General features: G+C 43.5%; 1 protein-coding gene across 2 annotated transcripts in view; it reads right to left on the minus strand.

The window, feature by feature from the left end:
- The window catches only part of ZC3HAV1 (zinc finger CCCH-type containing, antiviral 1), a 60,616-nt gene that overhangs the window by 25,552 nt on the left and 8,638 nt on the right, over positions 1-26,426 (minus strand). Inside the window, exons 2-8 of one of the 2 annotated variants that reach the window (XM_077850089.1) lie at positions 15,841-15,976; positions 11,787-12,039; positions 6,724-7,494; positions 6,159-6,257; positions 5,259-5,357; positions 4,138-4,261; positions 1,543-1,717 (exon numbers count right to left, since the gene is read on the minus strand). In XM_077850089.1, coding sequence (XP_077706215.1) covers positions 1,543-1,717; positions 4,138-4,261; positions 5,259-5,357; positions 6,159-6,257; positions 6,724-7,494; positions 11,787-12,039; positions 15,841-15,976 — 1,657 coding nt within the window. The remainder of the gene's footprint in view (positions 1-1,542; positions 1,718-4,137; positions 4,262-5,258; positions 5,358-6,158; positions 6,258-6,723; positions 7,495-11,786; positions 12,040-15,840; positions 15,977-26,426) is intronic. The other variant, XM_077850090.1, reaches the window with a different exon arrangement.

A 26,426-nucleotide genomic window follows, 5' to 3' on the forward strand; every position in this document is an offset into this window, starting at 1 on the left:
CACATTTACAGAACTGCCCTCTGACATCATCCTTGGCTTGACCATGGAAACAACCTGTACGATGCTCAACGTCAGGGGGGTTGTCACACCATATTGCTCCACAAGCCACCACAAGAGAGAGAAGAGCAAAGGGGACAGACACCAAGAGACCAGGCTCTGAGCCCCTCTCCCCCGTGCCACAGGCAGCTCTGCTCTACTCCCGTCTGTCTATCCGGGTTCTGTGAATGGTTGTTTGATGGCATGGATGTGCTGCTAGGACAGTGGGGAAACCACTGCACTACGTGGAGTCAGTAGGGCTCATGGGGAGGACCTCACTGGCTGCAGCATATGTGCTCTCCTCTCTGTAGCCCCAAAGGAGAGATCTTCCTCAGGCTCCAACAACAGAAAAAAAGCAATGCTTCTCCTGAGGAATTGGTGTGTTCTTCCCATAGAGGCACAGGTGAGCCTTGACAGATGGCGTTTCTCTGTGTGCTTTGGAAGCAAGGCGGCTCACAGCCAAACTCAGGGCCCATCAGCTTCTTTTGCTGGCATTTCATTGTCCTGCTTCAGCTTTGGCTGCATTTTTTTTTCTCTTCAATTTTTGTTTATTTACTTATTTTTAAGTAGAACCATACCCAGCGAGCCTGACACGGAGCTTGAACTCATGAACAAGACCTGAGCTGAGATCAAGAGCTGGGTGGACGCTTGACCAACTGAGCCACCCAGGCACCCTGGCTTTGGCTTCATTTTAATCTCTCGCTTTCCTTTTTTCTTTCTTATCGCTCTCATCTCATTGCCTTCTCTCTCTCTCTCTCTCTCTCTCTCTCAATTTAATCCTGTGAATCAAAGAGAGGAAGAAACACTAGATAGAAGCCGTGCTTATCTGAACTTCTATGGTCTGTTACTGTGTCCTTCTGTGGATAAGCCAGTTCCAGCCTTCAAATCCATCTGAATCCAGAATCCTAATGACCATCTACCAGTCTTCTGATTTCTCACCCTGCCTGCTGTGCTCCACTGGCTGGAAGCAGTAGTCTCTGTACATTTACGAACTAACACAGAGGAAGCTAGCTCAAGGTTCCACCTCAGTCCCTGATCATGAAGAAAGAAGGGTACTGAAAATAATTCACAGATGCTGTCACTTATGACAGCAATCAGAGTAGACACTTGCTGGGGCCCCTGGGTGGCTCAGTGGTTGACCATCTGTCTTCAGCTCAGGTCGTGATCCAGGTCTGGGAATTGAGTCCCACATCGGGCTCCCTGCAGGGAGCCTGCTTCTCCCTCTGCCTGTGTCTCTGCCTCTCTCTGTGTGTCCCATGAATAAATAAATAAAATCCTTAAAAAAAAAAAAAAAAAGAGTAGATGCTTACTAAGCAAAATGCAAATAAAGCTGTGTATAACGTGAAAAAGTATGACTTCCTCTACTATATCGGTGCTCCATGGGTAACCAATTAGGCATCAAGCATTTTATCATTAGTTTTTGGGGTTTTTTTGGATTTTATCATTAGTTTTATCTGGAAGTATCAAGTCTAAACTAGAGCCTCCACAAAGAGGAATGGTACTCACCTCCTCCCCATATTGAACCCATATGTCTGATTCTTTCTTCCAGTACCAAATCCATTTTGTGGCAAAGACAAAATTGGTCAGCGTCGTGACAGATGAAGGCGTGGAGATGCGTCGGATAGGAATAGAATTACAAGTCATTTTCTGGAAATCGATGCTTTTATTTCCAATAGAAAAGCTGAGAGGGAAAAGTTGAAAGTTAACAGCATACTTTACTGAACTTGATCTTCTACAATCTGGTCTTCCCTAACAAAAGCACAGAATTAAGATCTTAGAGATGACAGGGAACTTCAAATTTTCTTTATACAACTCCAGGTCTTATACACCAAAGAAGAAAAAAACTGAAATGCAGAGAGGATGGGTAAGTTACTTGTCCCATAGAGTTAATCATGTCACAAAATATAATCCATCCTCAACAAATATGTCAGGATAAAATGTGCCCACAAAGCAAAGGATTGGCTCAATGTTAGAAACTCATGTAGGTAAGTTTTCTCAAATATTATCACTTAATTAGTTACACTATGTGGTCTGAGAACTTTGCAGGAAGTTATTTTCATAATAACACTAAGACATGGGGATCCCTGGGTGGCGCAGCGGTTTGGCGCCTGCCTTTGGCCCAGGGCGCGATCCTGGAGACCTGGGATCGAATCCCACGTCGGGCTCCCGGTGCATGGAGCCTGCTTCTCCCTATGCCTGTGCCTCTCTCTCACTCTCTCTCTCTCTCTGTGTGACTATCATAAATAAAAAAAAAAAATTAAAAAAAAAAAGATTAAGACATGATTTGCCTTTTCACTTTCATGCTTTCATAGGTGCACAGTGGAGTCTGCCAGAGGCTACATGATGTTGTGATTCTACAACAGATGAAAGAGGTTTGCCAAAGTATAAAACAACGTCCATTCTTCTGAGGGAATATCTTGGTTTCATTTTGGAAAAGTTATTATTTAATTATATGTACATATATAGCTATTACATATAACTATAACTATATAAGCATAGTTATATAAAAATATGGTATTTATGTTACCATGTAATGAATTTATTATTGTTATTTTTCAATGAATCCATAAATACTGAATTTTTCTCGGTTTTGATTTTTAATATGGTAAACGTTGACAGCTATAACTCACAGAAACAGAAATTCTTTGGGATCCTCAATGTATTTTAGGATACAAGGGTCCTGAGACCAACAAGTTTGAAAACTATTGCTCTAAGAAACACCCACTAAATCAGTAGTTCTCAATGAGGAATAGTTTTGTCCCGCAGAGGACATTTAACAATGTTGAAAGAGATTTTTGGTTATCACAACAGGAATCCAGTGGATAAAGGCCAAGAATGCTGCTAAACTGCCTCCTGAAAACAAAATCACTATGTAGCCCCAAAAGTTAATAGTGAGAAGTTGAGGGGATCCCTGGGTGGCGCAGCGGTTTGGCGCCTGCCTTTGGCCCAGGGCATGATCCTGGAGACCCGGAATCGAATCCCACGTCGGGCTCCCAGTGCATGGAGCCTGCTTCTCCCTCTGCCTGTGTCTCTGCCTCTCTCTCTCTCTCTCTCTGTGACTATCATAAATAAATAAAAAATTAAAAAAAATAGTGAAAAGTTGAGGAAGCCAGCTTCAGATTTACCTGGGGGGTGCGGGGGAAACACACCTCCAAACAAGAAAGTGGCTGATGCTACCCTCTAGTGGCAAAATGCAGTAACACAGAATCTCCACCAAAAATTCACTCTAAGACGATGGAATGTACGCAATCCTTCCCTCCAATATATACACAAAATTTCCTTATTAGAGAAAGGAAAAAAGAAGAAAAGAGGAAGAGAAGGAAGAAGAGATGGAGGAAACAGAATTATAAATATAGAAAACAAAATTAATGTTGCCAGAAGGGAGAGGGTTGGACGATGGGCAAAACAGGTGAGGGGTAGTAAGAGGTACAAACTTCAGTTATAAAATAAGTAAGTCACGAGGATGAAAAGTACAGCATAGGGAATAAGGGAAAAAAAAGAACTTACTTTATAAAACTAGGATGCACCTTATAAATATAATCATATGTGGTATCACCCAGTTCATCACTGGCAGAAACAGAAATATAAGGTATCCCCTTAGATACCTCCAAGATAGAGAAAATAGCAAACATAAAGAAAGACATAAAATGCTCAAGTAGACAACATTCTGCACGACAACTATATGAAATTACTCAACTCGTGTTCTATAGCTATCAAATTAAGCCAGAGGCTCTTTTGACCTATAATCACCATACTTATAATAGTCCTGTTGTGAGTTTACAGTATTACAAACTGACCTCTGCAATGTGTTTTTCTGCAGGACACACTCGTGTTCATATCACACGAGTCAGCAAAGAGTCTCAGAACCCCTAGTATATCGGCCAGGTTCTTTGTGACTTCAAATCTGGCTCGTGTTTTGTTTGTTTGTTTGTTTTTCCTTCCTGAATTTAGGAGGCATCTGCCATTTTTTATCTCAAGAGTTACCTGAAACTTGAATGGGATTCTGAAGGAAATTTTTTTTTCCTCTTGCCATATGCCCAGCACTATGCTTTCTTTTGATGATGTTGTGGATCTCAAAAGCCAGTCTGGCCCCCAACTTACATGCGGATTTGGGGGTCACAATAGGCCTTCTCAATATTTTCCATGGGCTGGAGGTCCATCCAGGTGTTTGCAAAGAACATCTGCCAGCGGTAGGGCAGGTGGAAATGAACTTTGTTGCAGTTCTCTACAAAGACAGAGAGGAAGTCTGAGGGTCTGTTGAGTGGCGGTTCTAACCAATTCAACCAAGTTCACTGCTGCCTTTCCCCCATTTAGGGCTGCCTTTCCCGCCATGCTGCACCTGCATGCGAGCACACTTCCTTCCAGTCTATGCCTTTGCCCATGCTGATTCCTGCCTACACCGCCCCATAGCTCCAGCTTCCCTTGTCACCAATAGAGACTCACCAGAAAACAAAGCTCCCCACTCCCCAGAGTCACTCTATCCACATGGAAATCTGACGTCATTACAAATGTATGGTTACCCCTCCTGCACCCCCAAGGGGTACATGGAGACAAATTACTCTCTAGTGTCCACAGCTGTATGCATTTTCTTGAAGCCCTGGCTTAAGATTTGGTTCTTCCAGAAAGATTCCCTCACTCATCTCACTCTGTCCTGATCTGACTTATAATTTGTATTCCCTTAGCCAGTACTCAGGACCCAGTTGGTACTTAGGTTAATTTATGTATCTACTTATCTTATACAGTTTTCTCATTAGTGGGTGCTTTGATGCCACCTCGACCACAAACCCACTGAAAAAAAGTTGGCATCATTGTGCGACAGGACATGAACTGTGAAAGCATGTTGGCTGGATACTTTTTTTTTTTTTTTTTGTCTTTCATTTGTTTGCTTTTAGTATATGAAAAGATGGGTCCTTGACTAAGTACAATAATATTGCACCTGAAACTGAACTGCAAAAGGAGAAAGTATAATACTATACCGGGGCAAAGAACACAGGCTGGGTGGGCAATTGAGAGTCAAAAGTCAACTTGGCCACTTGTGTATGTGAGGTCTTAAGCTCTCTGTGCCTCTAGTTTCCACATCTTAAAATGGGTTAACCATAGAACTTACTTCCAGGCTTGATAGGACATTTAAGGGCAATACACCTAGGGTTCTTGGCAACGTACCAAACATACAGTAAATGCTCAGGAAATGTTGGCTTCTAGAAAGCCCTTAAGTTACTCACCAGTTTGACAACCCTTACACAGGTGGTCAAGACAAATTTCCTGTGGGTCACAGTCATCCATCCTGGAAGAGCTGGTACTACCAACGTCAAATGCAGAATCTATAAAACAAAAGGTGTGTGTATGCTGATCTTAGTGTTTAGACCAAAAATCAAGAGAACCTGATCTCATAATGGGAAAGAGTATCTGTAACTGGCCCCATGTTTAAGAAAATTGCAAATTCACGTGTTGCTCATGAGAGCCTAGACAGCCCCTCCATAAAAGCACACATGGACCATCAGAAAGGATGAAATACCTGCCACTTGCTTCAACGTGGATGGAACTGGAGGGTATTATGCTGAGTAAAGTAAGTCAATCGGAAAAAGACAATTATCATATGGTTTCACTCATATGGGGAATAGAAGAACTAGTGAAAGGGACCGTAAGGGAAGGGGGAGAAACTGAGTGGGAAAAAATTAGAGAGGAAGACAAACCATGAGAGACTCCTAACTCTGGGAAACAAACGAAGGGTTGCAGAAGGGGAGGTGCATGGGGGATGGGTACTAAGGACGGCACTTGATGGGATGAGCACTGGGTGTTAATACTATATGTTGGCAAATTGAATTTAAATTAAAAAAAAAGCAAACGTGGATCTTAGGGTCATGTGAGAGTTATGTTTATTTTTTAAACCATGACTAAACTACTCCTGTGCTCAGGAAATGTGGCAGCTAACTCCTCATGATTCAACTGTTGGCACTTTGGTCTTCAGGTCAGTCTCCTCACCAGTATCACCCCTCAACCAAACCCTCCAACTCTCTGCCCTTTAGTGACTACTGGGGAACGTCCAGAGAGAGGCCACCAGCCGTAACTGTTCTGCAGCAGACACAAGACCTGGCCCCCCGCTTCGTCCCTCAGTGACTTACATGGAGCACATCTTGGGGTCCTTGCAAACTCACTGGCAGGGCTAACTGGGGTCTGGGCAGAGTTCTGACCATGGCTTGCATAGGCTGCAGCTCTGGTGCCTGAGGAGGACATGGAAAGTGGCATCTCAAAACGAGTGCGCACTTGTACTGTGGGGACAGTGGTCTCCTGAGGTGTCGGCAGGACAAGGGTGTACAGGTTCTGACTCCCAAAGCAGAATGCATTTTTATCTCCTCTGAAGGTCAGTGTTATGTAAAAACCAGGGGATCCCTCGGTGGCTCAGCAGTTGAGCACCTGCCTGCCTTCAACCCAGCGCGTGATCCTGGGGTCCCGGGATGGAGTCCCACATCAGGCTCCCTGCATGGAGCCTGCTTCTCCCTCTGCCTGTGTCTCTGCCTCTCTCTCTCTCTCTGTGTTTCTCATGAATAAATAAATAAAATCTTTAAAAAAAAAAAGTCAAAACCAGAGGCACCAGTATTGACACTGGGGGGCTTCCCCCCACAACTTGACTAGAGCCGTCTGGTATGCCGTGGACAGATTTACTGGCCCAAGGTGGCTTCACCTTACCGTTAGCAGGTGCCGCTGCTGGATCATCACCACCCATAATTGTGCCAGTGGTCTGGACATTACCGGGAGGAGTTCCCGCGTCCTGATTCCGAGGTAACGATTTTTCTCTCTGTCCTCTGGTTGTGGTTTTGTAATTTAAAGATCTTGCGGAAGTTCCATCCGTGGCCATTCCATCAACGTTATTATTAAAAAGCGGGAAATACTGGGCATTTTGATTGCTACCTCTGGCCTCGGCGCTCATGCCGTCTGGGGAAAGCAGGCCTGTGCTCTTTCTGGTGGTTATGGTTTCAGGTGTTTGCAGAGAACCTACAGAGCCAGAGGTGGCCTTACTCCAGGAAAACACAGACTCTCTACTGGTGCCTTTGTCATTCAGCCCGGAGTCAGGGCCCTTCCGGTTGGAGGCAGGCGTCGAATCAGAAGGAAAGAAAATGCTATCTTGATGCCCATAAAAGAGATCCTCTGGACTGCCGTTCTCTGAAAACCGCCGGCTTCCTCCCACTTGACCTGTTCCTCTGAGACTATTGGCCTTAGGTGAGACCGGGGAAGGCTGAGGGCAATCCTGACTTCCCAGACGCCCAAACTTGTGGGCCAGATCCTCGACGGGCACATTATCCAGGGGAGGCCTGTGGCCCACTGGATCTGGACTGGACGAGCAGGACTTCTGAGCAGGAGCTGGAGCAGATGGAAGAAATTCTGTACTACCCTGAAATGATCGGTCTCTGCTCTTGCTTCTACCTCTGTATGCCTTGTCTCTACGATAGGAGGGAGGAGCTAGGAAAAGAAAAACCAAACAAGGAGAATGAGCATTAGCACGTTTGGGTTCTCGCCACTGTTCCTCCTCAGCTTTTCCAAGTTTGTGATCTACATTCCATCAAAATCACGTGTCCCAATCTGGTGTGTAAAAGTCTTGGGAAGGATGTTAAAGATGAAGGAGGAATCTGCTATTCTGCTAGCAGAGCAGGAAACACCCCCCGCCCCATGGCCCAGGATGAGAGTCAGCGTGACCCTGGCTGGTCTCAACTTCTCTCCTGGGCCTCAGATGTAACCCCAAGCCCCCAAGCTCTTAGCTGGGGGTGTCCACTATGCTCTGGTTCCCGTCAACATTCACCACTCTGAGGAATGGAGATGCAGACTAGTGCAGGTCAGGGATGATTTTCCAAGTCATTTAGGTTTTGCCCATGTTGTCGAAGGTCCCCCAACAAACTAAGGATTCACACACACACAAGAAATAAATTAATAAAAATGAAACCACAGTAAAAAGGTCTGATTTCATTTAAACTAGAAATCTTTCCAGAGTTCTTCATCTAGTCCCCAAATATCCAAGCTTAGGTGAGAGATATCAAGAAGAATTAGCCTCTCTCAAGAAACTTGATGAGTCCCTGGGGAAGAGGAGGGAAGGAGTGGGCACGGGTGCTTGCAAGTGCGTGTGAAGTGTGTATGTGTGGTAGGCACGTCTGTCACATTTATGTGTGGTGTGTATTGTTCTGGGTGTGCATGCACACATGAGGTGTATATGTGTATAAGATGTACATATGCAGTGTACGTGTGTGAGACATTGTCAGTAAGATGTGCATGTAGTGTGAAATATGTATGCATGTATGGTGTGAATGCATGTGTGTTTGTGTGTGGTGTGTACAAGTGTGTGGTATGTATGCCTGTATGTGGTGTATGTGTGTTGTGTGTGCATGTGTGGTATATAAGCTGGCTATTATATGTGTGGGGAAGGGCAGGAAGAGGGCCCTTCTCTTCCAAACTCAAAGGGCAGGGGTAATAGAGTAAAAGCAAACATACTTCTCCTGCCAACAAAATAGTTAATCAAGTAAATTAACCAGAAGGGATAATACATAAGATCTCTCTCACATACCATGAATTTATATTGGGAAACTACACCAGAACACATCCCTCCAGGTGTTCCCCTGTTCAGAGAGCATTACAATGTGGGAGAAAATACACCAGATGAGGGAGCAGAACACGTAAGCTCTGCCACTATCTAGTGGTGTGAGGCCTTGAAAACATCTCTTCTATTTATTCATAGTAAAAATGATTTAAGACTGCTTACAATAAAAGTCATTTAAGAGACACCTGGGTGGCTCAGCGGTTGAGCTCTGCCTTTGGCTCAGGATGTGATCCCAGGATCCCGGGATCGAGTCCCGCATTGGGCTCCCTGCGTGGAGCCTGCTTCTCCCTCTGCCTGTGTCTCTGCCTCTCTCTGTGTCTCTCATGAATAAATAAGTAAAATCTTTTTAAAGAATAAATTAAAATAGGGGATCCCTGGGTGGCGCAGCGGTTTGGCGCCTGCCTTTGGCCCAGGGGCGATCCTGGAGACTCGGGATCGAATCCCACATCGGGCTCCCGGTGCATGGAGCCTGCTTCTCCCTCCGCCTGTGTCTCTGCCTCTCTTTCTCTCTCTCTTTGTGTGACTATCATAAATAAATAAAAATTAAAAAAAAAAAAGAATAAATTAAAATAAAAGTCATTTAATATTTCTGACCCTCAGTCTCCTTAATCAATTGAGGCTAATAATACGCCTTTCTTCATGGCTTTGCCATCAGGAAGAACGATGAGATATTTTGGGTGAAAAATTCCTGGTTAATTATAAAGAATTTCTCAAATATAAAGAGGTGTAATTGTTTATTACGTATTATAGAATCTTAAAATTATGTATTCTATCCGCTTTATAAAATTCACCTCCTCTCTCCCTGCTCTCTCTCTCAAATAAATAAAATCTTTTAAAAATTTTTTAAAAATTAAAAAAGGGGTGCCTGAGTGGCTCAGTCAGTTAAGTATCTGCCTTTGGCTCAGGTCATGATGCCAGGGTCCTGGGATCCAGCCCTGCACTGGGCTCCCTGCTCAGCGGGGAGTCTGCTTCTCCTTCTCCTGCTTCCTCTGTGCTCTCTCTCTCAAATAAATAAATAAAATCTTGACAAATAAATAAATAATAAAATCCACCTCTTTAACATCCATTTCAGAAAGGCATAAAAAATTGCAAGTGTTGATATTATTAAACAATGTGAAAATGATTAAGGAATAGAACTGACCATTTCATACCCATTAGGATGGCTGTTAACCTGAAAATCGAAAATAACACGTATTGGTGAGGAAATGGAGAAACTGGAACCCTGGAGCACTGATGGCGGGAATACAAAATAGCGGAGCTGCTATGAAAATGGGATGACAGTTCCTCAAAAATTGAACATAGAATGACTACATGATTTAGCAACTCCACTTCCAGGTGCATACTCAAAAGAATCGAAGGCAAGGCCTCAAGCAGATATTTGTACACCCATGTTCACAGCAGTATTATTCATAGTAGCTGAAGGTAGAAGCCACTCAAGTATCCAACCACAGATGAATGGATAAACAAAACATGGCATATACACACAGTGGAATGTTATGCAAAGTGAAATAAGCCAGTGTCATAAAAAGACAAATCTCATACGATTCTATTTGTATTTGGTATCTAGAGTATTCATCTTCATGAAAACAGAAAGTAGAACGGTGGTTGTCAGGGCTGAGGGGGAGGAGGAAATGAGGTATTGTTTCATATGTATAGAGTTTCAGTTCTGCAAGATAAAGTGAGTTTTAGAGATGGGCCTCAAAACAAAACAACATAAGTGTACTTAACACCACTGAACACTTAGAAATGGTTCAGATGGTAAATTTTGTCATGTGGGATCCCTGGGTGGCGCAGCGGTTTGGCGCCTGCCTTTGGCCCAGGGCGCAATCCTGGAGACCCGGGATCGAATCCCACGTCGGGCTCCCCGTGCATGGAGCCTGCTTCTCCCTCTGCCTGTGTCTCTGCCTCTCTCTCTCTCTGTGTGTGTGACTATCATAAATTAAAAAAAAAAAATTTGTTATGTATATTTTTACCACAATGTTTAAAATTGTATGTATAATTTTGTATATATTCCTTTTTTTAAAAAAGGAAGGATATGCTATCACATGGGTGGGTTGAACCTTGAAGACATTACATGGAAATGAAATTAGCTCATCACAAAAAGTATAAATCCTGTATCACTCCACCTCTATGAGGATGTTGGAGAAGTCAAATTCATAGAGACAAGAAAATACAACGCAGTTGCCAGGTGCAGGCACAAAGAAGGGGGGTCATTGTACTGGGGTACATAGTATGCATTTGGGAAGATGGAAAAGTTCTGGGGATGGATGGTGGTCGTGGCTGGCAACATTGTGAACGTAATACCACTGAAGTACCACTGAACTGTACACTGAAAAATGGTTAAAAGGGTCAATTTTATGTTATATCATAGACAATTTAAAAGGTAAAAATAAATACATTTTTCAAGAAATAGTACTGAGGGGCAGCCCCGGTGGCGCAGCGGTTTGGCGCCGCCTGCAGCCTGGGGCGTGATCATGGAGACCCGGGATCGAGTCCCACGTTGGGCTCCCTGCACGGAGCCTGCTTCTCCCTCTTGCCTCTCTCCCTGTCTCTCTCTCTGTGTTGCTCATGAATAAATAAATAAAATCTTAAAAAAAAAAAAAAGGAATAGTACTGAGGACTACGAATAAAATTGTGTATAGTTTTGCATTAATGCTAGATTTCCTGTATTAATTGTATTGTCGTTATGGAAGAGGGTGGCCTTGTTTTATTAAGGAAGTGCATGTTTATATATAGAGATGTGGAGGTATGACTGCATACCTCAAATGCTCTAACCACAAAAATGTTATGTGTGTGTGTGTATCAGTGTGGATATGTGTACAGATACTGAGAGAAAGTGACAAAACAATCGCAACAAAATGTTATTGGGACAAAATGCTAACAGCTGGTGGGGGGGGAAAAGCTTTATGATTAGCTTTTAGAAAAATTATAAACATTTTAACAAAGTGGGGTAAGTGGATAGTGCTTAGCATGAAAATCAAATTGCAAAATTGCATACATACTGTGATTATAATCAAGTAAAAATTATGTATCCATAGAGACAAGGTCTGCAAGCAAAAATAGCTTGACATGGGGAGGTAGAAGGATTATAGGTAAAGATACACTTCCCTTGTGATTTCTGTTTATTTCTGTTTCTTCTGTTAATGAAAAAGGAGAAAGCATGTACCTCTGTACCCGGAGTGTTTCTTTCGGCTGTGCTTGTTGTTGAAGATGTCCTGGATGTTCTGAACCACGCTGGGGCTCAGGCCGTGCTCCCTCATGATCGCCAGCACCCTTCTATCCATCAGGTTATGGGACCTGAGGCAGTTGGCATACCCACAATTCCCTCGGGTAAAGTGCTCACAGATGTGGAGCCTTTCACACTGTGGATACTTGTCACAAATAACTCTTCGACCCTCTCCCTTATAATTTTTGCATATCTGCAGAAGAGAGAAACAGAGACAACTATGTTGCCAGAGACAATACACCTTCCCGCACCTGCCACATATTCACTAGGGAAAGCCTAAGTATACAAAAAAGTTAGCTGTAAGCAGAGATCTACTGAAGGAAAAAAATATATGTGTCTTCCACAACCTGTGATGAGTTGTATTCAACTGATTTTTTTTTAAGATTTTATTTATTTATTCATGAGAGACAGAGACATAGGCAGAGGGAGAAGCAGGCTCCATGCAGGGTGCCTGATGCGGGACTTGATCCCAGGATTCCAGGATCACGCCCTGGGCCAAAGGCAGACGCTAAACCACAGAGCCACCCAGGCATCCCGTATTCAACTGACAATTTATTTGCAGTAGAAGAGGCCTGCAAACTAACTGAAACACGAATTTAATAACTCTTTGGAAGAATTAAAATAAGATGGCCATGGCCAGCCACAGATAGGACCAAATAGGACCCAAAGGGAGCCCTATGTTACAAAGGAACCCCAAGGAGGAAGACTATCAAGTCATTTTGCAATTAAAGGGACATGTGAAGGACACCTGGCTGGCTCGGATGGTGGAGCATGTGTCTCTTGGTCTGGGGGTTGTGAGTTCAAGTCCCACACTGGGTGGAGAGAGGACTTAAAAATAAAAGCTTTGAAAAAGGGGCGCCTGGGTGGCTGTCAGTTAGATGTCTGCCTTCAGCTTAGGTCATGATCCTAGGTCCTGGGATAGAGCCCTGTATCGGGCTCCCTGCTCAGTGGGGAGCCTGCCTCTCCTTCTCCCTCTGCCTCTCTACCTAGTAATTTCTCTCTCTCATGAATAAATAAAATCTTAAAAAAAAAAAAGCTTCAAAAAAAAAAAAAAAAGGGACATGTGGGTCTTACCGCAACCGTTGTCTCTGCTAGGCAAAACATGACAAAGTCTCTTAAAAGGTCAACTAAAGAAGGTAATTTTCACATTCCTATGTAAATAGATATATCTACCCAGCTAGCTCTGCAGACATAGAGTCCTTGCTGAAAAGAAGGCATAAGTTGGGGCCCTGGGTGGCTCAGTCGGGTAAGCGGCTGCCTTCAGCTTAGGTCATGATCCCAGGATCCTGGGATCTAGCCCCACCATGGGCTCCCTGCTCCATGGGGAGCCCACTTCTCCCTCTCCCTCTGCCTGCATGCTGCCGCTCCCCCTGCTTGTGTGCTCTCCCTCTCTCTTTCTCTATGTAAAATAAATAAATAAAATATTAAGAAAAAGAAGGCATAAGTATTTCTTACTGAAATACTGTCCCAGAGGCCAGACCATATGATTTTAAAGTCCACAGGCACAGAACCAGCTGTGGGGACCTCACCTGAATTATTACTCCCAGTCTCTGTTTCCTTCACTGTGACGGAGGAAAATAGTTGCTCTGTCCACATAACCCAAGTTATTAAGCAGATTAAATAATAAAATATGTAAATACATTGTGTAAAATATAAAATGTGCTGCAAATGTTTGAATCACTACATAAAAGAATCCTAAAGATCAAAACATGTATACATTGTTTCAACACACTGAGTACATCAGATCATCCTGGTTCACTGTGATTTCTCTGGGTGGCAATGACATGAGAATCAGACTCTAGCAACGACAATTTAGGTACACCCTAACCCTAACCCTAACCCTAACCCTAACCCTAACCCTAACCCTAATGAGAATCAGACTCCAGCAACAATTTAGGTACACAGACGACTTCGAAAACCTGATTCAAACAGGCATCATTGCCACGAAGCCTACTATACAGATTCTAGGCTCTAGAACCACCAGGGCTCAAAGTGTGATTCCTGGGGGCACCTAAGTGGCCCAGGTCATGATCTCAGGGTCCTGAGATCGAGCCCTGCATCCCATCCTTCCCCCAGCTTGGGCTCTCTCTCTTTCAAAAAAAATAAAGAAATAATCTTTTAAAAACAAAAAGAAAGCCAAAAAAACCAAAAACAACAACAAAGTGTGGTCCCTGGACTGGCAGGGTCAACTCCACCTGGAAACTTAGCAGAAATGCAAATCCAGGGCAGCCCCGGTGGCTCAGCAGTTTAGCGCCGCCTTCAGCCAGGGCGTGATCCTGGAGTCCCGGGATCGAGACTCACATCCGGCTTCCTGCATGGAGCCTGCTTCTCCCTCTGCCTGTGTCTCTGCCTCTCTCTATATATCTCTCATGAATAAATTTTAAAAAAAAGAAAGAAAGAAATGCAAATCCTCAGACCCTTCTCCATATACAGTCAGAGCCCCCAGAGGTGGGACCCAGCACTCTGGTTCAACAAACCCTCTAGATGATTCTGATGCTCACTAAAGTTCCAGAACCAAGGCCCTGGGAGAAGAATAATTAGCGGCTTCACAAATGACATTCTGGTTAACAATCCTAGGACTGTCCTAATGAATAAGTAAGAGTGCTCCTGCCTTTATTAGGCTAGAGCAAATGACAGCATTTCTACCTTTAATAAGCACATTTAAATTTTACAAGCTTATAAACCAAGAAGTCTGGTTTGCCTGATGCTTTTATGTTCTCACAGGTCAAGGCAAAGTGAAAAAGTGAGGACACTTTCAGGTGTTAGGGCAGGAATGTGTCTTGTCCACAGCTGCCCTCAGGATTTAACTCCATGCCTACCACCTGCAGGCACTCCTAAATGTTAGCTGAACGAATGTAAAACATCAAATGAAGTGAGACCCAGGATTACATGCTTTGTCCGTGATCACAGAAGTAGTTGGTAGCAGAATCAGGACTTTTTTTTTTTTTAAGATTTTATCTATTTATTCATGAGAGACACACAGAGAGGCGGAGACACAGGCTGAGGGAGAAACAGGCTCCCTGCAGGGAGCCGGATGTGGGACTTGATCCCAGGACCCCAGGATCATGCCCTGGCCTGAAGGCAGGCGCCAAACCGCTGAGCCACCCAGGGATCCCCTGAGACACCCCTTTAGAGACTTCTCTTGCCCAGCTTTTTCAAATACACATCCATGCTACCAATGTTCTTGTCGATTTTCCACTATAGGAACCAGCTCCTCAGACCTCTAGTCCAGTAAACATTGCAGTCTCCCCATCTACAATCTCAGCCCTGACAAGTGGTAAATGGCAAACAAGCTATTAGCTAAAAAGTAAACCAGGCATGGACCTCCCCACCCCACTCACTAATTCTGAGTACTCAATTCTTCCAACGAAAAGGCACTCTCTTCTTTGGACTCTCTACGTGGTAAAAGGGTGGTAAGAGGGCCCTCACAGAGATTTTGTCAATAGGTTCTTCTAGGATCCCTCAGCAACAGCAACGTCTAGTAGGTTCTTTTTTATTTTTTTAAGATTTCACTTATTTATTCATGGTATCTCTTCCATTCTCTGGGAAGCAGGTCAGCAATTAAGAACCTACTAGATTCGGGCACCTAGGTGGCTCAGTGGTTGAGCCTCTGCCTTTGGCTCAGGTAATGATCCCGGGAGTCCTAGGGAGGCTGCTTCGCCCTCTGCCTATGTCTCTGCCTCTCTCTCTCTCTGTGTCTCTCATGATTAAATAAATAAAATCTTAAAAAAAAAAAAAAAAGACCATCTCCTTCCAGGAAGCTACCTAGATGTAAAGCATCAACTAGTTCTAATACTGTATCTTCAGATCACCTCAAATGGGAAGGAAATTGCTGGAATCTATAGGTCACTTAGCAACAGTCACCTGTTGATTGCTATCTGCAGAGCCTGGTGGTGATTTTGAGTCTTTTGTGGTCCTATTCCAACCCATCCATGACACAACACTGCCAATAATATTGTCTCTTGTGGCTTATAACGAAGGAATCACAACTTACCTCAGGCAAAAAAAAAGGGTCACTTTGGATGAGGAGCACTGCTAATTCCTCTTTGTTCAGTCCAGAGAGCTCATGGTTTTTCAGGACCTTGAAGTTCTCTTCTGAGAGAACCTCATGAGAATATTTGCACAAATTCCTGGAAGAAAACAACAATTGTCAGTGTTTCCACTTCACAGAAGTAAAGAAAAACAAATCATTTGGGCCCACATCCTTTGGTATGGAATCCTGCCTAAAGAAGACACTTTAAAAATATAAATTGATGAAACACCTAATGGGCATACCGGAATTGTTTTTAATGATTTTATTTGTTTATTTATTTGAGACAGAGTGCGCACACATTGTGGGCAAGCAGCGAGCAGGCTCTCCACTGAGCATGGAGCCCTATGCACAGGGCTCAAGTCCACAACCCCGAAATCACAGCCTAAGCTGAAACCAAGAGTTGGACATTCAACTGAATGAGCCAAGCAAGTGTCCCTGGGGATGGTTTTTTTTTTCCCCACAAATTATACACATCTATATTTTAAATTGTTGCAATACTTCTTTTTTTTTTTTTTTTGCAATACTTCTTTAAACAGTATCTCCAAAAAAAAAAAAAAAAAAAAAAAACAGTATCTCCTCTAGTATACATTACTAAAGGGAAAAAAACTGGTGAAATAAATTTATTGGAAATGATTGCCCACTGAGGGACAAAGAATAATTAGGATAATATATCTATGGACTTGGGGCACCTCACTGGCTCAGTGCATAGGGCAAGTGACTCTTGATTTCAGACTTGTGAGTTCAAGCCCAATGTCAGGTGCAGGGATTACCTAAAAATAAATTTTTTTAAAAAAAATAAAATCTTTAAAAAAAAACATGCATCTGTGGACTGAAAATAAAGGTCGATGGGAAAAGAGACTTCATTTATCAAATGTTTTAATGATACAAAATTATTCATTGCTTTATTTCTATATCTTATATACCAATGTATACCTATATGATCTGTGACTAGAAAGGAATGGAATGAGCTCTTAGTTGTATGTTTCAAACAACTCTACAGAAAAAGATAATAATGCCTTCCTTTTAAGACATTGATGATCTAGGTCCACACTGTCCAAGAGAACACACTCTATGATGATGGAATTGTTCTATAATCTGAGCTTGCCAAATATGGCCACCAAGTACTTGAAATATAGCTAGTAAGACTTAAGAACTAATTTTCTATTTTACTTTTTTAAGTTAATAAATTTAAATTTCAATAGCCACCCATGACTAGTGGCTACCATCTGGATGGCAGAGACCTAGGTCTCCTGTATCCAAAGTATAGTGGGATAACCTATCGCATCACCATCACCTCTCTGGGAGCTTGTCAGAAATTTAGAGTTTCAGGCCCTAGCCTGGTTATACTGAATCAAAATCTGCCATTCAGCAACATCCCCCAATGACTTAATGACATTAAGGTCCAAGAAGCACTGATTTAGATCACTGAGAAACCGTGATAGCAATGTTGTTTTCATTAGGCAAACATAATTTGGCAATTACCAGAGTCCACATAACAAACTCACTCCATTCTTTAACTTATGTATGCTACCTACAATTATTGCCAAAGTCCTCAGATTTATGGTTTTAGTGGTTATTAATATGATGGGATATTAATACTTTCTAGTTTGTACAACCATCATCAAATTATAAGGTGGTTAGGTAATGGCCGGATTTTCACTACATAGGTAGCATGGCTACGATTGCCTTTCTACAAATAACCTTCCATCTTTTACAATATTTTCCTGAGATTTATTCCTTTGGGAGTATTGCCTCAAAGAACAGTAATTTTCTTGGCAGCTTGTTTCATTTTGATCTACTGCTCTCCAGGAAACATACCAGCAATCTGAGTGTGTCTATTTCCCTGCAAACACATTAAAAAGGAGTTTTATCACTTTTGCTACTTCAGTAGGTAAAAAATAGACTTATGCTTTTAATTTGCACTTAATTTATTAACAAGACTGAAATATTCCCAAATGTTGGCTTGATGCTTAATTTCCCTACTTACTCCTTAGGTTCCTTACATCTTTACTATTTGTTCACATTCTTTAACTGTTTACCTATAGTAGAGAATGGTTTCTGACAGATTTATAGTTGTTCTTTATACTTTCATTATTTTTTAAAATTTTATTTATTTATTTGAAAGAGAGAGAGCACAAGCTGGGAGGGGGGGCAGTGGTGGAGCAGCAGAGGGAGAGGGAGAAGCAGGCTCCCCGCTGAGCAGGGAGCCTGATCCAGAGCTTGACCCCAGCAGGATCATGACCTGAGCTGAAGGCAGATGTCTAACTGCCTGAGCCACCCAGGTACCCCTGTCTTTATACTTTTAAAAATTAATCATTACCAGCCTTATTTATTTCAAGTAGTTTTGCATTTTTTCCCTTTCTACTGAGAACTTTAATTTGCTGTTGCTGAATTTCTTTCTTTTTTTTTTTTTTAAGATTTTATTCATGAGAGAGAGAGAGAGAGAGAGAGGCAGAGGAAGAAGCAGGCCCCATGCAGGGAGCCCGAGGTGGGACTCGATCCTGGATCTCCAGGATCACACCCTGGGTGGAAGGCGGCGCTAAACCGCTGAGCCACCCGGGCTGCCCATTGTTGCTGAATTTCTATATAATCAGACCCTTCCAATTTGCCTTTCAATTCCTCCACCATAGTGGGATAAATAGAACATTTTGTTTCACTTATAAAAGAGATATCTTCAGCTTTAATTCTTTAAAACATCTGGAGCTTATCATGACAAGTAGTGTCAGAAAGGGACAGAAATGCTTTACATCAACTTTTCTCAATAACAATTCTATTCTTTTTTTTTAAGAGGGGAAGGAAGGGAGGGGAGGGGCAGAGGGAGAGAGAGAGAGAGAGAGAGAGAGAGAGAGAATCGTAAGCAGGCTCCATGCCCAATGCAGAGTCCGCCTCAGGGCTCAGTCTCACAACCCTGAGATCATGACCTGAACCAAAATCAAGAGTCGGACACTTAGCTGACCGAGCCACCCAGGCGCCCCTCAATAATAATTCTATTAAATAGGATTCTTTTCTTTTTATTCTGTTATCCTGGACTATTTTGTGTTAATCTTGTAAAAGATTTAGAACTGTCACAATCTCTATTGCAATTTTATCAATCTACTGTTCTGCTTTGAATCTAATACAACTTAAATCTCCTTTGCACAATATTTTAAATATTAACAGAGTAATTTGTCACATCACTGGTTTGCTCCTTTTCCAAAAACTCTTTAGTGTGCTTACCTATCATTTTCTCTATAGAAATTATTATGATTTTGTCAATTCCAGGAAAATATGATATTGAGAATCTAATTTATGTTAACTCCAGAAATTAGATCAGATATTATGCCATCTTAAGTTCATTAATTAATCTTCTGATTCTGGAACAGAAACTCTCTCTCCATTTATTCAGGTTCTATTTTCCTTATAGAGAATTAAAATCTTTCTTTTCTTTTTTTAAGATTATTTATTAATTATTTATTTATTCATGAGAGACACAGACAGAAAGAGAGAGGCAGAGACACAGGCAGAGGGAGAAGCAGGCTCCAGCAGGGAGCCTGATGTGGGACTCGATTCCAGGTCCCCAGGATCAGGCCCTGGGCCAAAGACAGTGCTAAACCGCCGAGCCACCCAGGCTTCCCAAAATCTTCCTTTTAATAGTTTTCTTTCATTTCCAAAATATTAAACATTTATCTGTTGCCACTATTTTTTAGTTGTTACTAATAAGCAGAAATGCAAACAACTTTGCAAAATTATCTTACTGAAGCTGATAATGTTTTTAATGTAAACATCTAGATAAAAGTCTTTCTCCATGAATTAATCTTTACAAGTCATTTACTCTGGGCACCCGGCTGGCTCAGCCAGTAGAGCATGCAACTCTTGATGAGTTTGAGCCCCGCATTGGGTGCAGAGATTACTTTTTTTTTTTTTTTTAATTTATGGTAGTCACACAGAGAGAGAGAGAGAGAGTGGCAGAGACACAGGCAGAGGGAGAAGCAGGCTCCATGCACCGGGAGCCTGTCGTGGGATTCGATCCCGGGTCTCCAGGATCGCGCCCTGGGCCAAAGGCAGGCGCTAAACCGCTGCGCCACCCAGGGATCCCCAGAGATTACTTTTAAAAAATAGAAGCCACTATTCAAATGCTGCTTGTGTATAAGACATTTCTGAAACCCTCTGGAATTGCCTTCAGATCTAGCTGTGGAACCTCCTAAAATTTTTTTAAAATCACAGAATCAATGACTGTGTCTGCTACCATCTGAGCCCTTAAACCCCAACCAGCTCTCCCTTGCACTTTGCTTCATAGAGAGAGAAGTCACGGGCCACTGGTCAGGCTCTGGTAACAGCCTCCATCCGAGCCATTTCCTCAGGCGGGCCCTTCTAGGTCTCTGGCACTCCTGGATAAAGCTGACTTCAGCTCTCTTAGCTGGTTTTGGGGTTCTGTGATCCCATAACTGCTCCCAACAGTCTCCACCCGCCCCTCCCCCCCCCAGAGCCCTCAGCAGCTGGGCTAGACTCCACCTTAACACTCCTCCCACGGTGGGGAGAATCTCAAGAGAACTTACAGCAGGGGGAGGGCTCAGCCTCCGGCCCAGGCCCCCCCATCACCAAATGAATGTGAGACCCCTTAACTATAAGGCCTCTCACTCCACTGGCCAGTGCCAACAATGATCCCCTTGCCCTGGAGCTGACGATAACCTCGTTGAAACAAACACCCCACTGCGAGGCAGGTTCCTCCTCTGTCTCAGAGATACATGACAACTGTGACTGGAAAGGAGTTTAGAACCTTTACGTTCCCTTTAGCTCCATCCAGTCATCCTGAACTGGGTGCCAAGACTATGGCACCCCTCTGACGGCCAAATGAGGATCATAGAAGAGCACCCAGCCCCTCTCCAGGTCATGGCTAGATGCAGCAATGGTCCTATCTGTCCCAGCTGAGGAAGAGGAAGAGGCCACGTCCAAGGTCCCTGAAGTCAACGTTTCCTCTAAATAAAGGCCACCAGGCAGCCTAATGGTTCTGTCTGGAGCCCTGAGTCTCTAGGCTTCTCCAAGCTCACCGAAGGCCCTCGTGTCTGGCAGAATGGCCCGCCTAGCACACACTTGCTGGCTGGGTCCCTGCTGCTGCCTGTCTGAAGGCTGGGTTTCCCTAGTCACTTCTTACCTCCATCCTCAGGCAAACTGCTCATTCCTCCAGATTTGGGACACTCACCCTGCATCCAGCTTCGGTCTCCAACATCTCTGTTTAGTTGTTTAGCCCTGGTGTCTGACGAGCAGCCTCCTCCCTGGGAGGCCCTACTCCATTTTCCCACATTCCCCTGACTTCTCCCCACTTCTCGAAGGCTTTTTCTTTGCCCTCATTTCAGCATATTGGTCAGCCACGAGGCTGGGGCAGTTTGTGCTCATCTCTTTGGGAGCAAACCCGGGAAGACAAAACAAAAAGACATTTATTACATGCGCACTAAGTGCCAGGAACTCTGCATCTATTATTTAATAAGTAACATGGTAAGCCTCTGAGGAAGCAGTTTACTTTTTATACTTTGGGAAACTGAGGCTGATAAAATGAGAAATGAGAAAAACAAAACAAGAAATCAAAGGCAACTCAAATAAGAGGAAGACCTGATATGTGAACCCCGATCTCAAAAACAAATAAACAAAGCCTAATCTGGAAAAACAAAAATGGATCAAAACTTTTTCAAACCAAAAAAGGGAGGGGGGCAGGAGAAAGAGAAGAAAAAGAAAGACAACGAAGAAGAAGACGAAGACAAAGAAGAAAAGAGAAGGAGGAGGAGGAAGAGGAGGAGGAGAAGAAAAAGAAGTCATTCTGGATTATTTAAACCACTGTTCCCCAGCTATTAATGGAAAATTGAGAGCAGAGTATAAGGAGAGCAAATGCATGTAAATCATGTAGATGAGGTAGCAGGGAAAGAGCAAATGACAGAAACTACTTTTTGGGGGGCACCTGGGTGGCTCAGTGGTTGAGCATCTGCCTTGGGTTCAGGGTGCGATCCCGGAGTCCTGGGATCGAGTCCCACATCGGGCTCTCTGCGAGGAGCCTGCTTCTCCCTCTGCCTGTGTCTCTGCCTCTCTGTGCCTCTCATGAGTACATAAATAAAATCTTAAAAAAAAAAAAAATCACCTAGAAGGTTTGTTAGAACAGATTGTTGGGCTTCACCCCCAGAGTTTCTGATCAGTAGGTCTGGGGTGGGGACTGAGGATTTGCATTTCTAACAAGTGCCCAGGTGATGCTGCTGCCCCCCTGGCCCATGAGTCCTCTTGGGAGTCTGGAGGACATCAGAGACTGCAGAAGCACAGCCACGGGGCTCCCCACCTCCCGGCACAGAGGCGAGCACTCCTACAAACCATTATGTACTGCCCAGGGAAAAACAAATGTTTGCAGAATTTTGCTGCACTTGGAGCAGATAAACTTCAAACATGGTGAGTTGGGATAGGAGACGATAACTTTTTTTAAAAAGAGCAAAGACGGCCTTGAAAGAGCACAATTGTCTCTGTGTCAGGATCTCTGGCCAAAGCCTAAAAACAAATGACCTTTTCGCTTTTCTCTTCCAGCCACAGAACAAAATATTATTTTAACCCTGGCAATAAATCCTCCCCTACACCTCAGATGAGGTCTGGGCGGTAGAGTGGCTCTCATCCTTGGCTACACATAATAATCAACTGGGGAGTGTTTGGAAATACCTAAGCCTAACCCTCGGAGACTGATTTAATTTGACAAGGGGTGGCAGGTGACTCTACTGTGCAGCTGGAGCTGAGAACTGCTAGCTGGACTAGTCCGATCAGAGTCCAAGCTAGGTTCCAGAACGAGATGGTCACCCCGGAGCTCTCGGACTTCACCAGCCAGTAAACACACAGCCAGGCCTGGGCTCAACCACCAGACCAACAAGGAAAAGATAACAACCTAAGGGAGAGTCTTGTTTTTTGACAGGAATCTGTCTCAAAATTACCCCTCCCCTTCTCCCCCCCACAACACCTTGTGGGGAGGGGTTGATAAAAACAATGATATGTTGATTTGTACAGAAAACAGGGAATAGCTCACAGTGATATAAACCAGGTGAAAAAGAAACCAGGACATGTAAAAGATAAAATCTAGAGAACGCTGGTCTAAAGAATAAAATGTCATCCATCATAAACAACTGTAATGAAATATGATTTCAAAGCCATGAGACTCCCATTCTCTGTTGTTTGTGCTGCTGACGTTCAAGGTCAACCAGCCTCGCTACTAGATGCAGGGGCAGCTCCGAGAATCTGGAAGCCCTATTACCAGGGGAAGGATCAGAGTAGGCCAAGAGAGAACACAGGGGCAGGATAAGGGTAAGAATGGGGGTGGTAGGGGTAGAGAAAATGTGGAGCTGAAGAAATGAACCAGCTTTTTTTTTTTTTTTTTTTTTAAGATTTTATTTATTTAAGAGAGAGCACAAGCCGGGGGAGGAGGGGCAGAGGGGGACGCAGACTCCCCACCGGGCAGGAAGCCTGATGTGGGGCTCCATCCCAGGACCCTGGGATCATGACCTGAGCCAAAGGCAGACGCTTAACCAACAGAGCCACCCAGGTGCCCCAAAAACAAAACCTTAAAAAATAATTATAACTGGAAAATTTCAGCTTCTTCCTTGTTGATCTAATTTTTGTAATTCTTTATGGTTGAAGGCAGACACTTAACCGACAGGGCCACCCAAGCACCCCGAAATGAGCCAGCTTTAAGCACAACTGTACTATCTGGACCCCACAAGGTGCAAAGAAGAGAAGGCCAGCCGACTGATGCCACAGGGTGAGCTCCAGCTGCAGGAAAGCACCCGGTTGGCTGCAAGACGCTGAGCAGCAGAGGGCATCAGGAGAGGACCAGGCCTGCGGAGGATGGCAGGGGCACCAAGGATCCGTGTGCAGCCTATTGTACTGAGAGTAGGGTGCCCAGAAATCACCTCTCTGTTATTGCAGACAATGCCTCCAGTCTCCAGTGCTCCAATTAGTGTCGCCCATTAGAAACACCTAAGGGACTTCTAAAAATCTCCAGGTGGCTCAGTGGTTGAGGGTCTGCCTTTGGCTCAGGTCGTGATCCCAGGGTCCTAGGTTTGAATTCCACATCAGGCTCCCCACATGGAGGGGACACATGCCTGGGTCTCTGCCTCTCTCTCTCTGTGTCTCACATGGATAAATAAATAAATGTTAAAAACAAAACAAAACTGAGTCCAGCTCCTCTGCTCTGACTTGTGTGAACTGACTCCTCACTGGGTCTGAAATCCCCGGTCCTCCTGGATTCCTTTACCCCTTTCCCACCCCCATTCTGGGGCCTCGCCAATTCCAGAATAACCTGTAGGTAAAGATCAAAGATACCTGTTTGGAAGTAAATGTAGTCAAGGAGCAGTAAGCAAATTAGAACGGGAGGAAAGCAACCCTGTATTTGTTTTCATTGTTCACTCTTGCCATCTCTAGATTATGTAAAAAGTAGAAAACATTTTGTTATCAGATGCTTCTTTGTCACTTACTCAACGTTTTATCAAGATTCACAGGATCATTTATAATGTCATTATGTTTCTCAGTTTAATTTCTGCAGGAAGCTGCACTGAAGCTGCAGATTCAGTCAAATGAAAATAAACATGAAGCAAATCTAAAAAGAGACACAAATTCCCAAATGATTCTTATGGGGCACACGCCCCTCTCTGGGCCCTGATGTCACAAAAAACAGCTCAGCCTCCATGGCCATCAACCGGTCAACTAGACTCCACGGACCAAGCACACGCAGTAACAGAAGGAACTTCCAGGAAGACTTCTCGATAAGTACAACACACAAATGACACGGAACATGCAAAAGTGAAAGGCAAACCTTGAAAACATTATGCTGAGGGAAAGAACCCAGGCACAATGGGACAAATAGTATGATTCCATTTGTGAGAAACATCCAGAAAAGGCACACCCATGGAGACAACAAGACAAGTAGATTAGAGGTTGCCAGGGTTGCCGGAAAGAGGGGAGAACAAGGAGACTGCTGATTGGTGTAGGGTTTCTGTTTGGGCTGAGGAAAATGTTCTGGAACCAGATATGGTAATGATTGCACAACATCATGAATGTACTTGTTGCCATTGAACTGTACACATTTTTTCCCCCAGTTTGAAGGTCATTCCTCTTTGTTTTGTTTTGTCTTGTCTCTTAATTTTAATTCCGGGCAGCCCGGGTGGCTCAGCGGTTTAGCGCTGCCTTCCGCCCAGGGCCTGATCCTGGAGACTCGTGATCGAGTCCCACATCAGGCTCCTTGCATGGAGCCTGCTTCTCTCTCTGCCTGTGTGTCTCTCTCTCTCTCATTAATTAATAAATAAAATCTTAAAAAATAATTTTAATTCCAGTGTACTTAATACACAGGGTTCTATTAATTTCAAGTGTCTGTTCCACTGATTCAGCGATTCTATCCATTACTCAGTGCTCATCAAGAGAAGCGTGAAGGATACCCTCAAAAATGGTAAAATAAATAAATGACTATCACAAGCAAAAATAAAGCAATAAGACCTCAAAAAAAAAAAAAAAAAGCAAAATGGAAATAAGAAGTAAGTGCTAAAAATTTGACACCAGGTAAGACAAACCTAAAATATGAGCATTAGGTCTTAAGACACCTAGAGACCTAGAAATATATAAAGAATTAAAACCACAGTGAGGTACAATTTCCTTGTACTGGCACAAATTTTTTTTTTAAGATTTTTTTTTAATTTTTATTTATTTATGATAGTCACACAGAGAGAGAGAGGGGCAGAGACACAGGCAGAGGGAGAAGCAGGCTCCATGCACCGGGAGCCCAACGTGGGATTCAATCCCGGGTCTCCAGGATTGCACCCTGGGCCAAAGGCAGGCGCCAAACCGCTGCGCCACCCAGGGATCCCTGTACTGGCACAAATTTTAAAAGGCTGACGATGTCTCCTCCCCGCAGGCTTGTAGGTGTTTGCTGCAGCTTCCTTTGCCTGACAGAGCAATAAAGCTACTGTAGCTCTTTTGGCCCTGCTCACCCCTACCACGTGACAACCCCCCTAAAGGCCGATCTTGTCAAATGGCAAGAATATGAAGCAAGGGAATGCTCGAATGCTTCTGATGGGAGTAAAATTGGTCTACACCCTTGGAAAACAATTTGGGATTATCTCATAAAACTGAAGGTAAGTCTACTAGTAGCTATCTAGGGGACCCTTGCACATGTCACAAGGAGAGATATACCATATGCATATTCAATGCATCACAGTTTGTAATAACAAAAAATTACAATCTCTATTTTGATAAGAAAAATTGATATGTAAGTTGCACATTCATACAAAAGAAAGCTATTCATATCACAGAATGAAAGCAGTCCCTCTCCTAAAATGTAGGGGACCCAGGGCAAGATAAAATGGAAGTCTACGCACCAAGTGCCTAAGCATTTAAAAGTAAAAAAATCAAGCTACAAAATGGTTCAATAAAATATGATCTGTCTTCCCATCTTGACAAATATACTTTCAAAATGACCTGGAAAGCCAAGTGTGAATTCTTCTCAGACTCCTCTGCGTTCTCTGATGAGCTATATAAGAATGAAGCAAGTCGGCCCTGGCTTC

This window comes from Canis aureus, chromosome 15 (genome assembly GCF_053574225.1).
Source record: "Canis aureus isolate CA01 chromosome 15, VMU_Caureus_v.1.0, whole genome shotgun sequence".
Classification (NCBI taxonomy): Eukaryota; Metazoa; Chordata; class Mammalia; order Carnivora; family Canidae; genus Canis; species Canis aureus.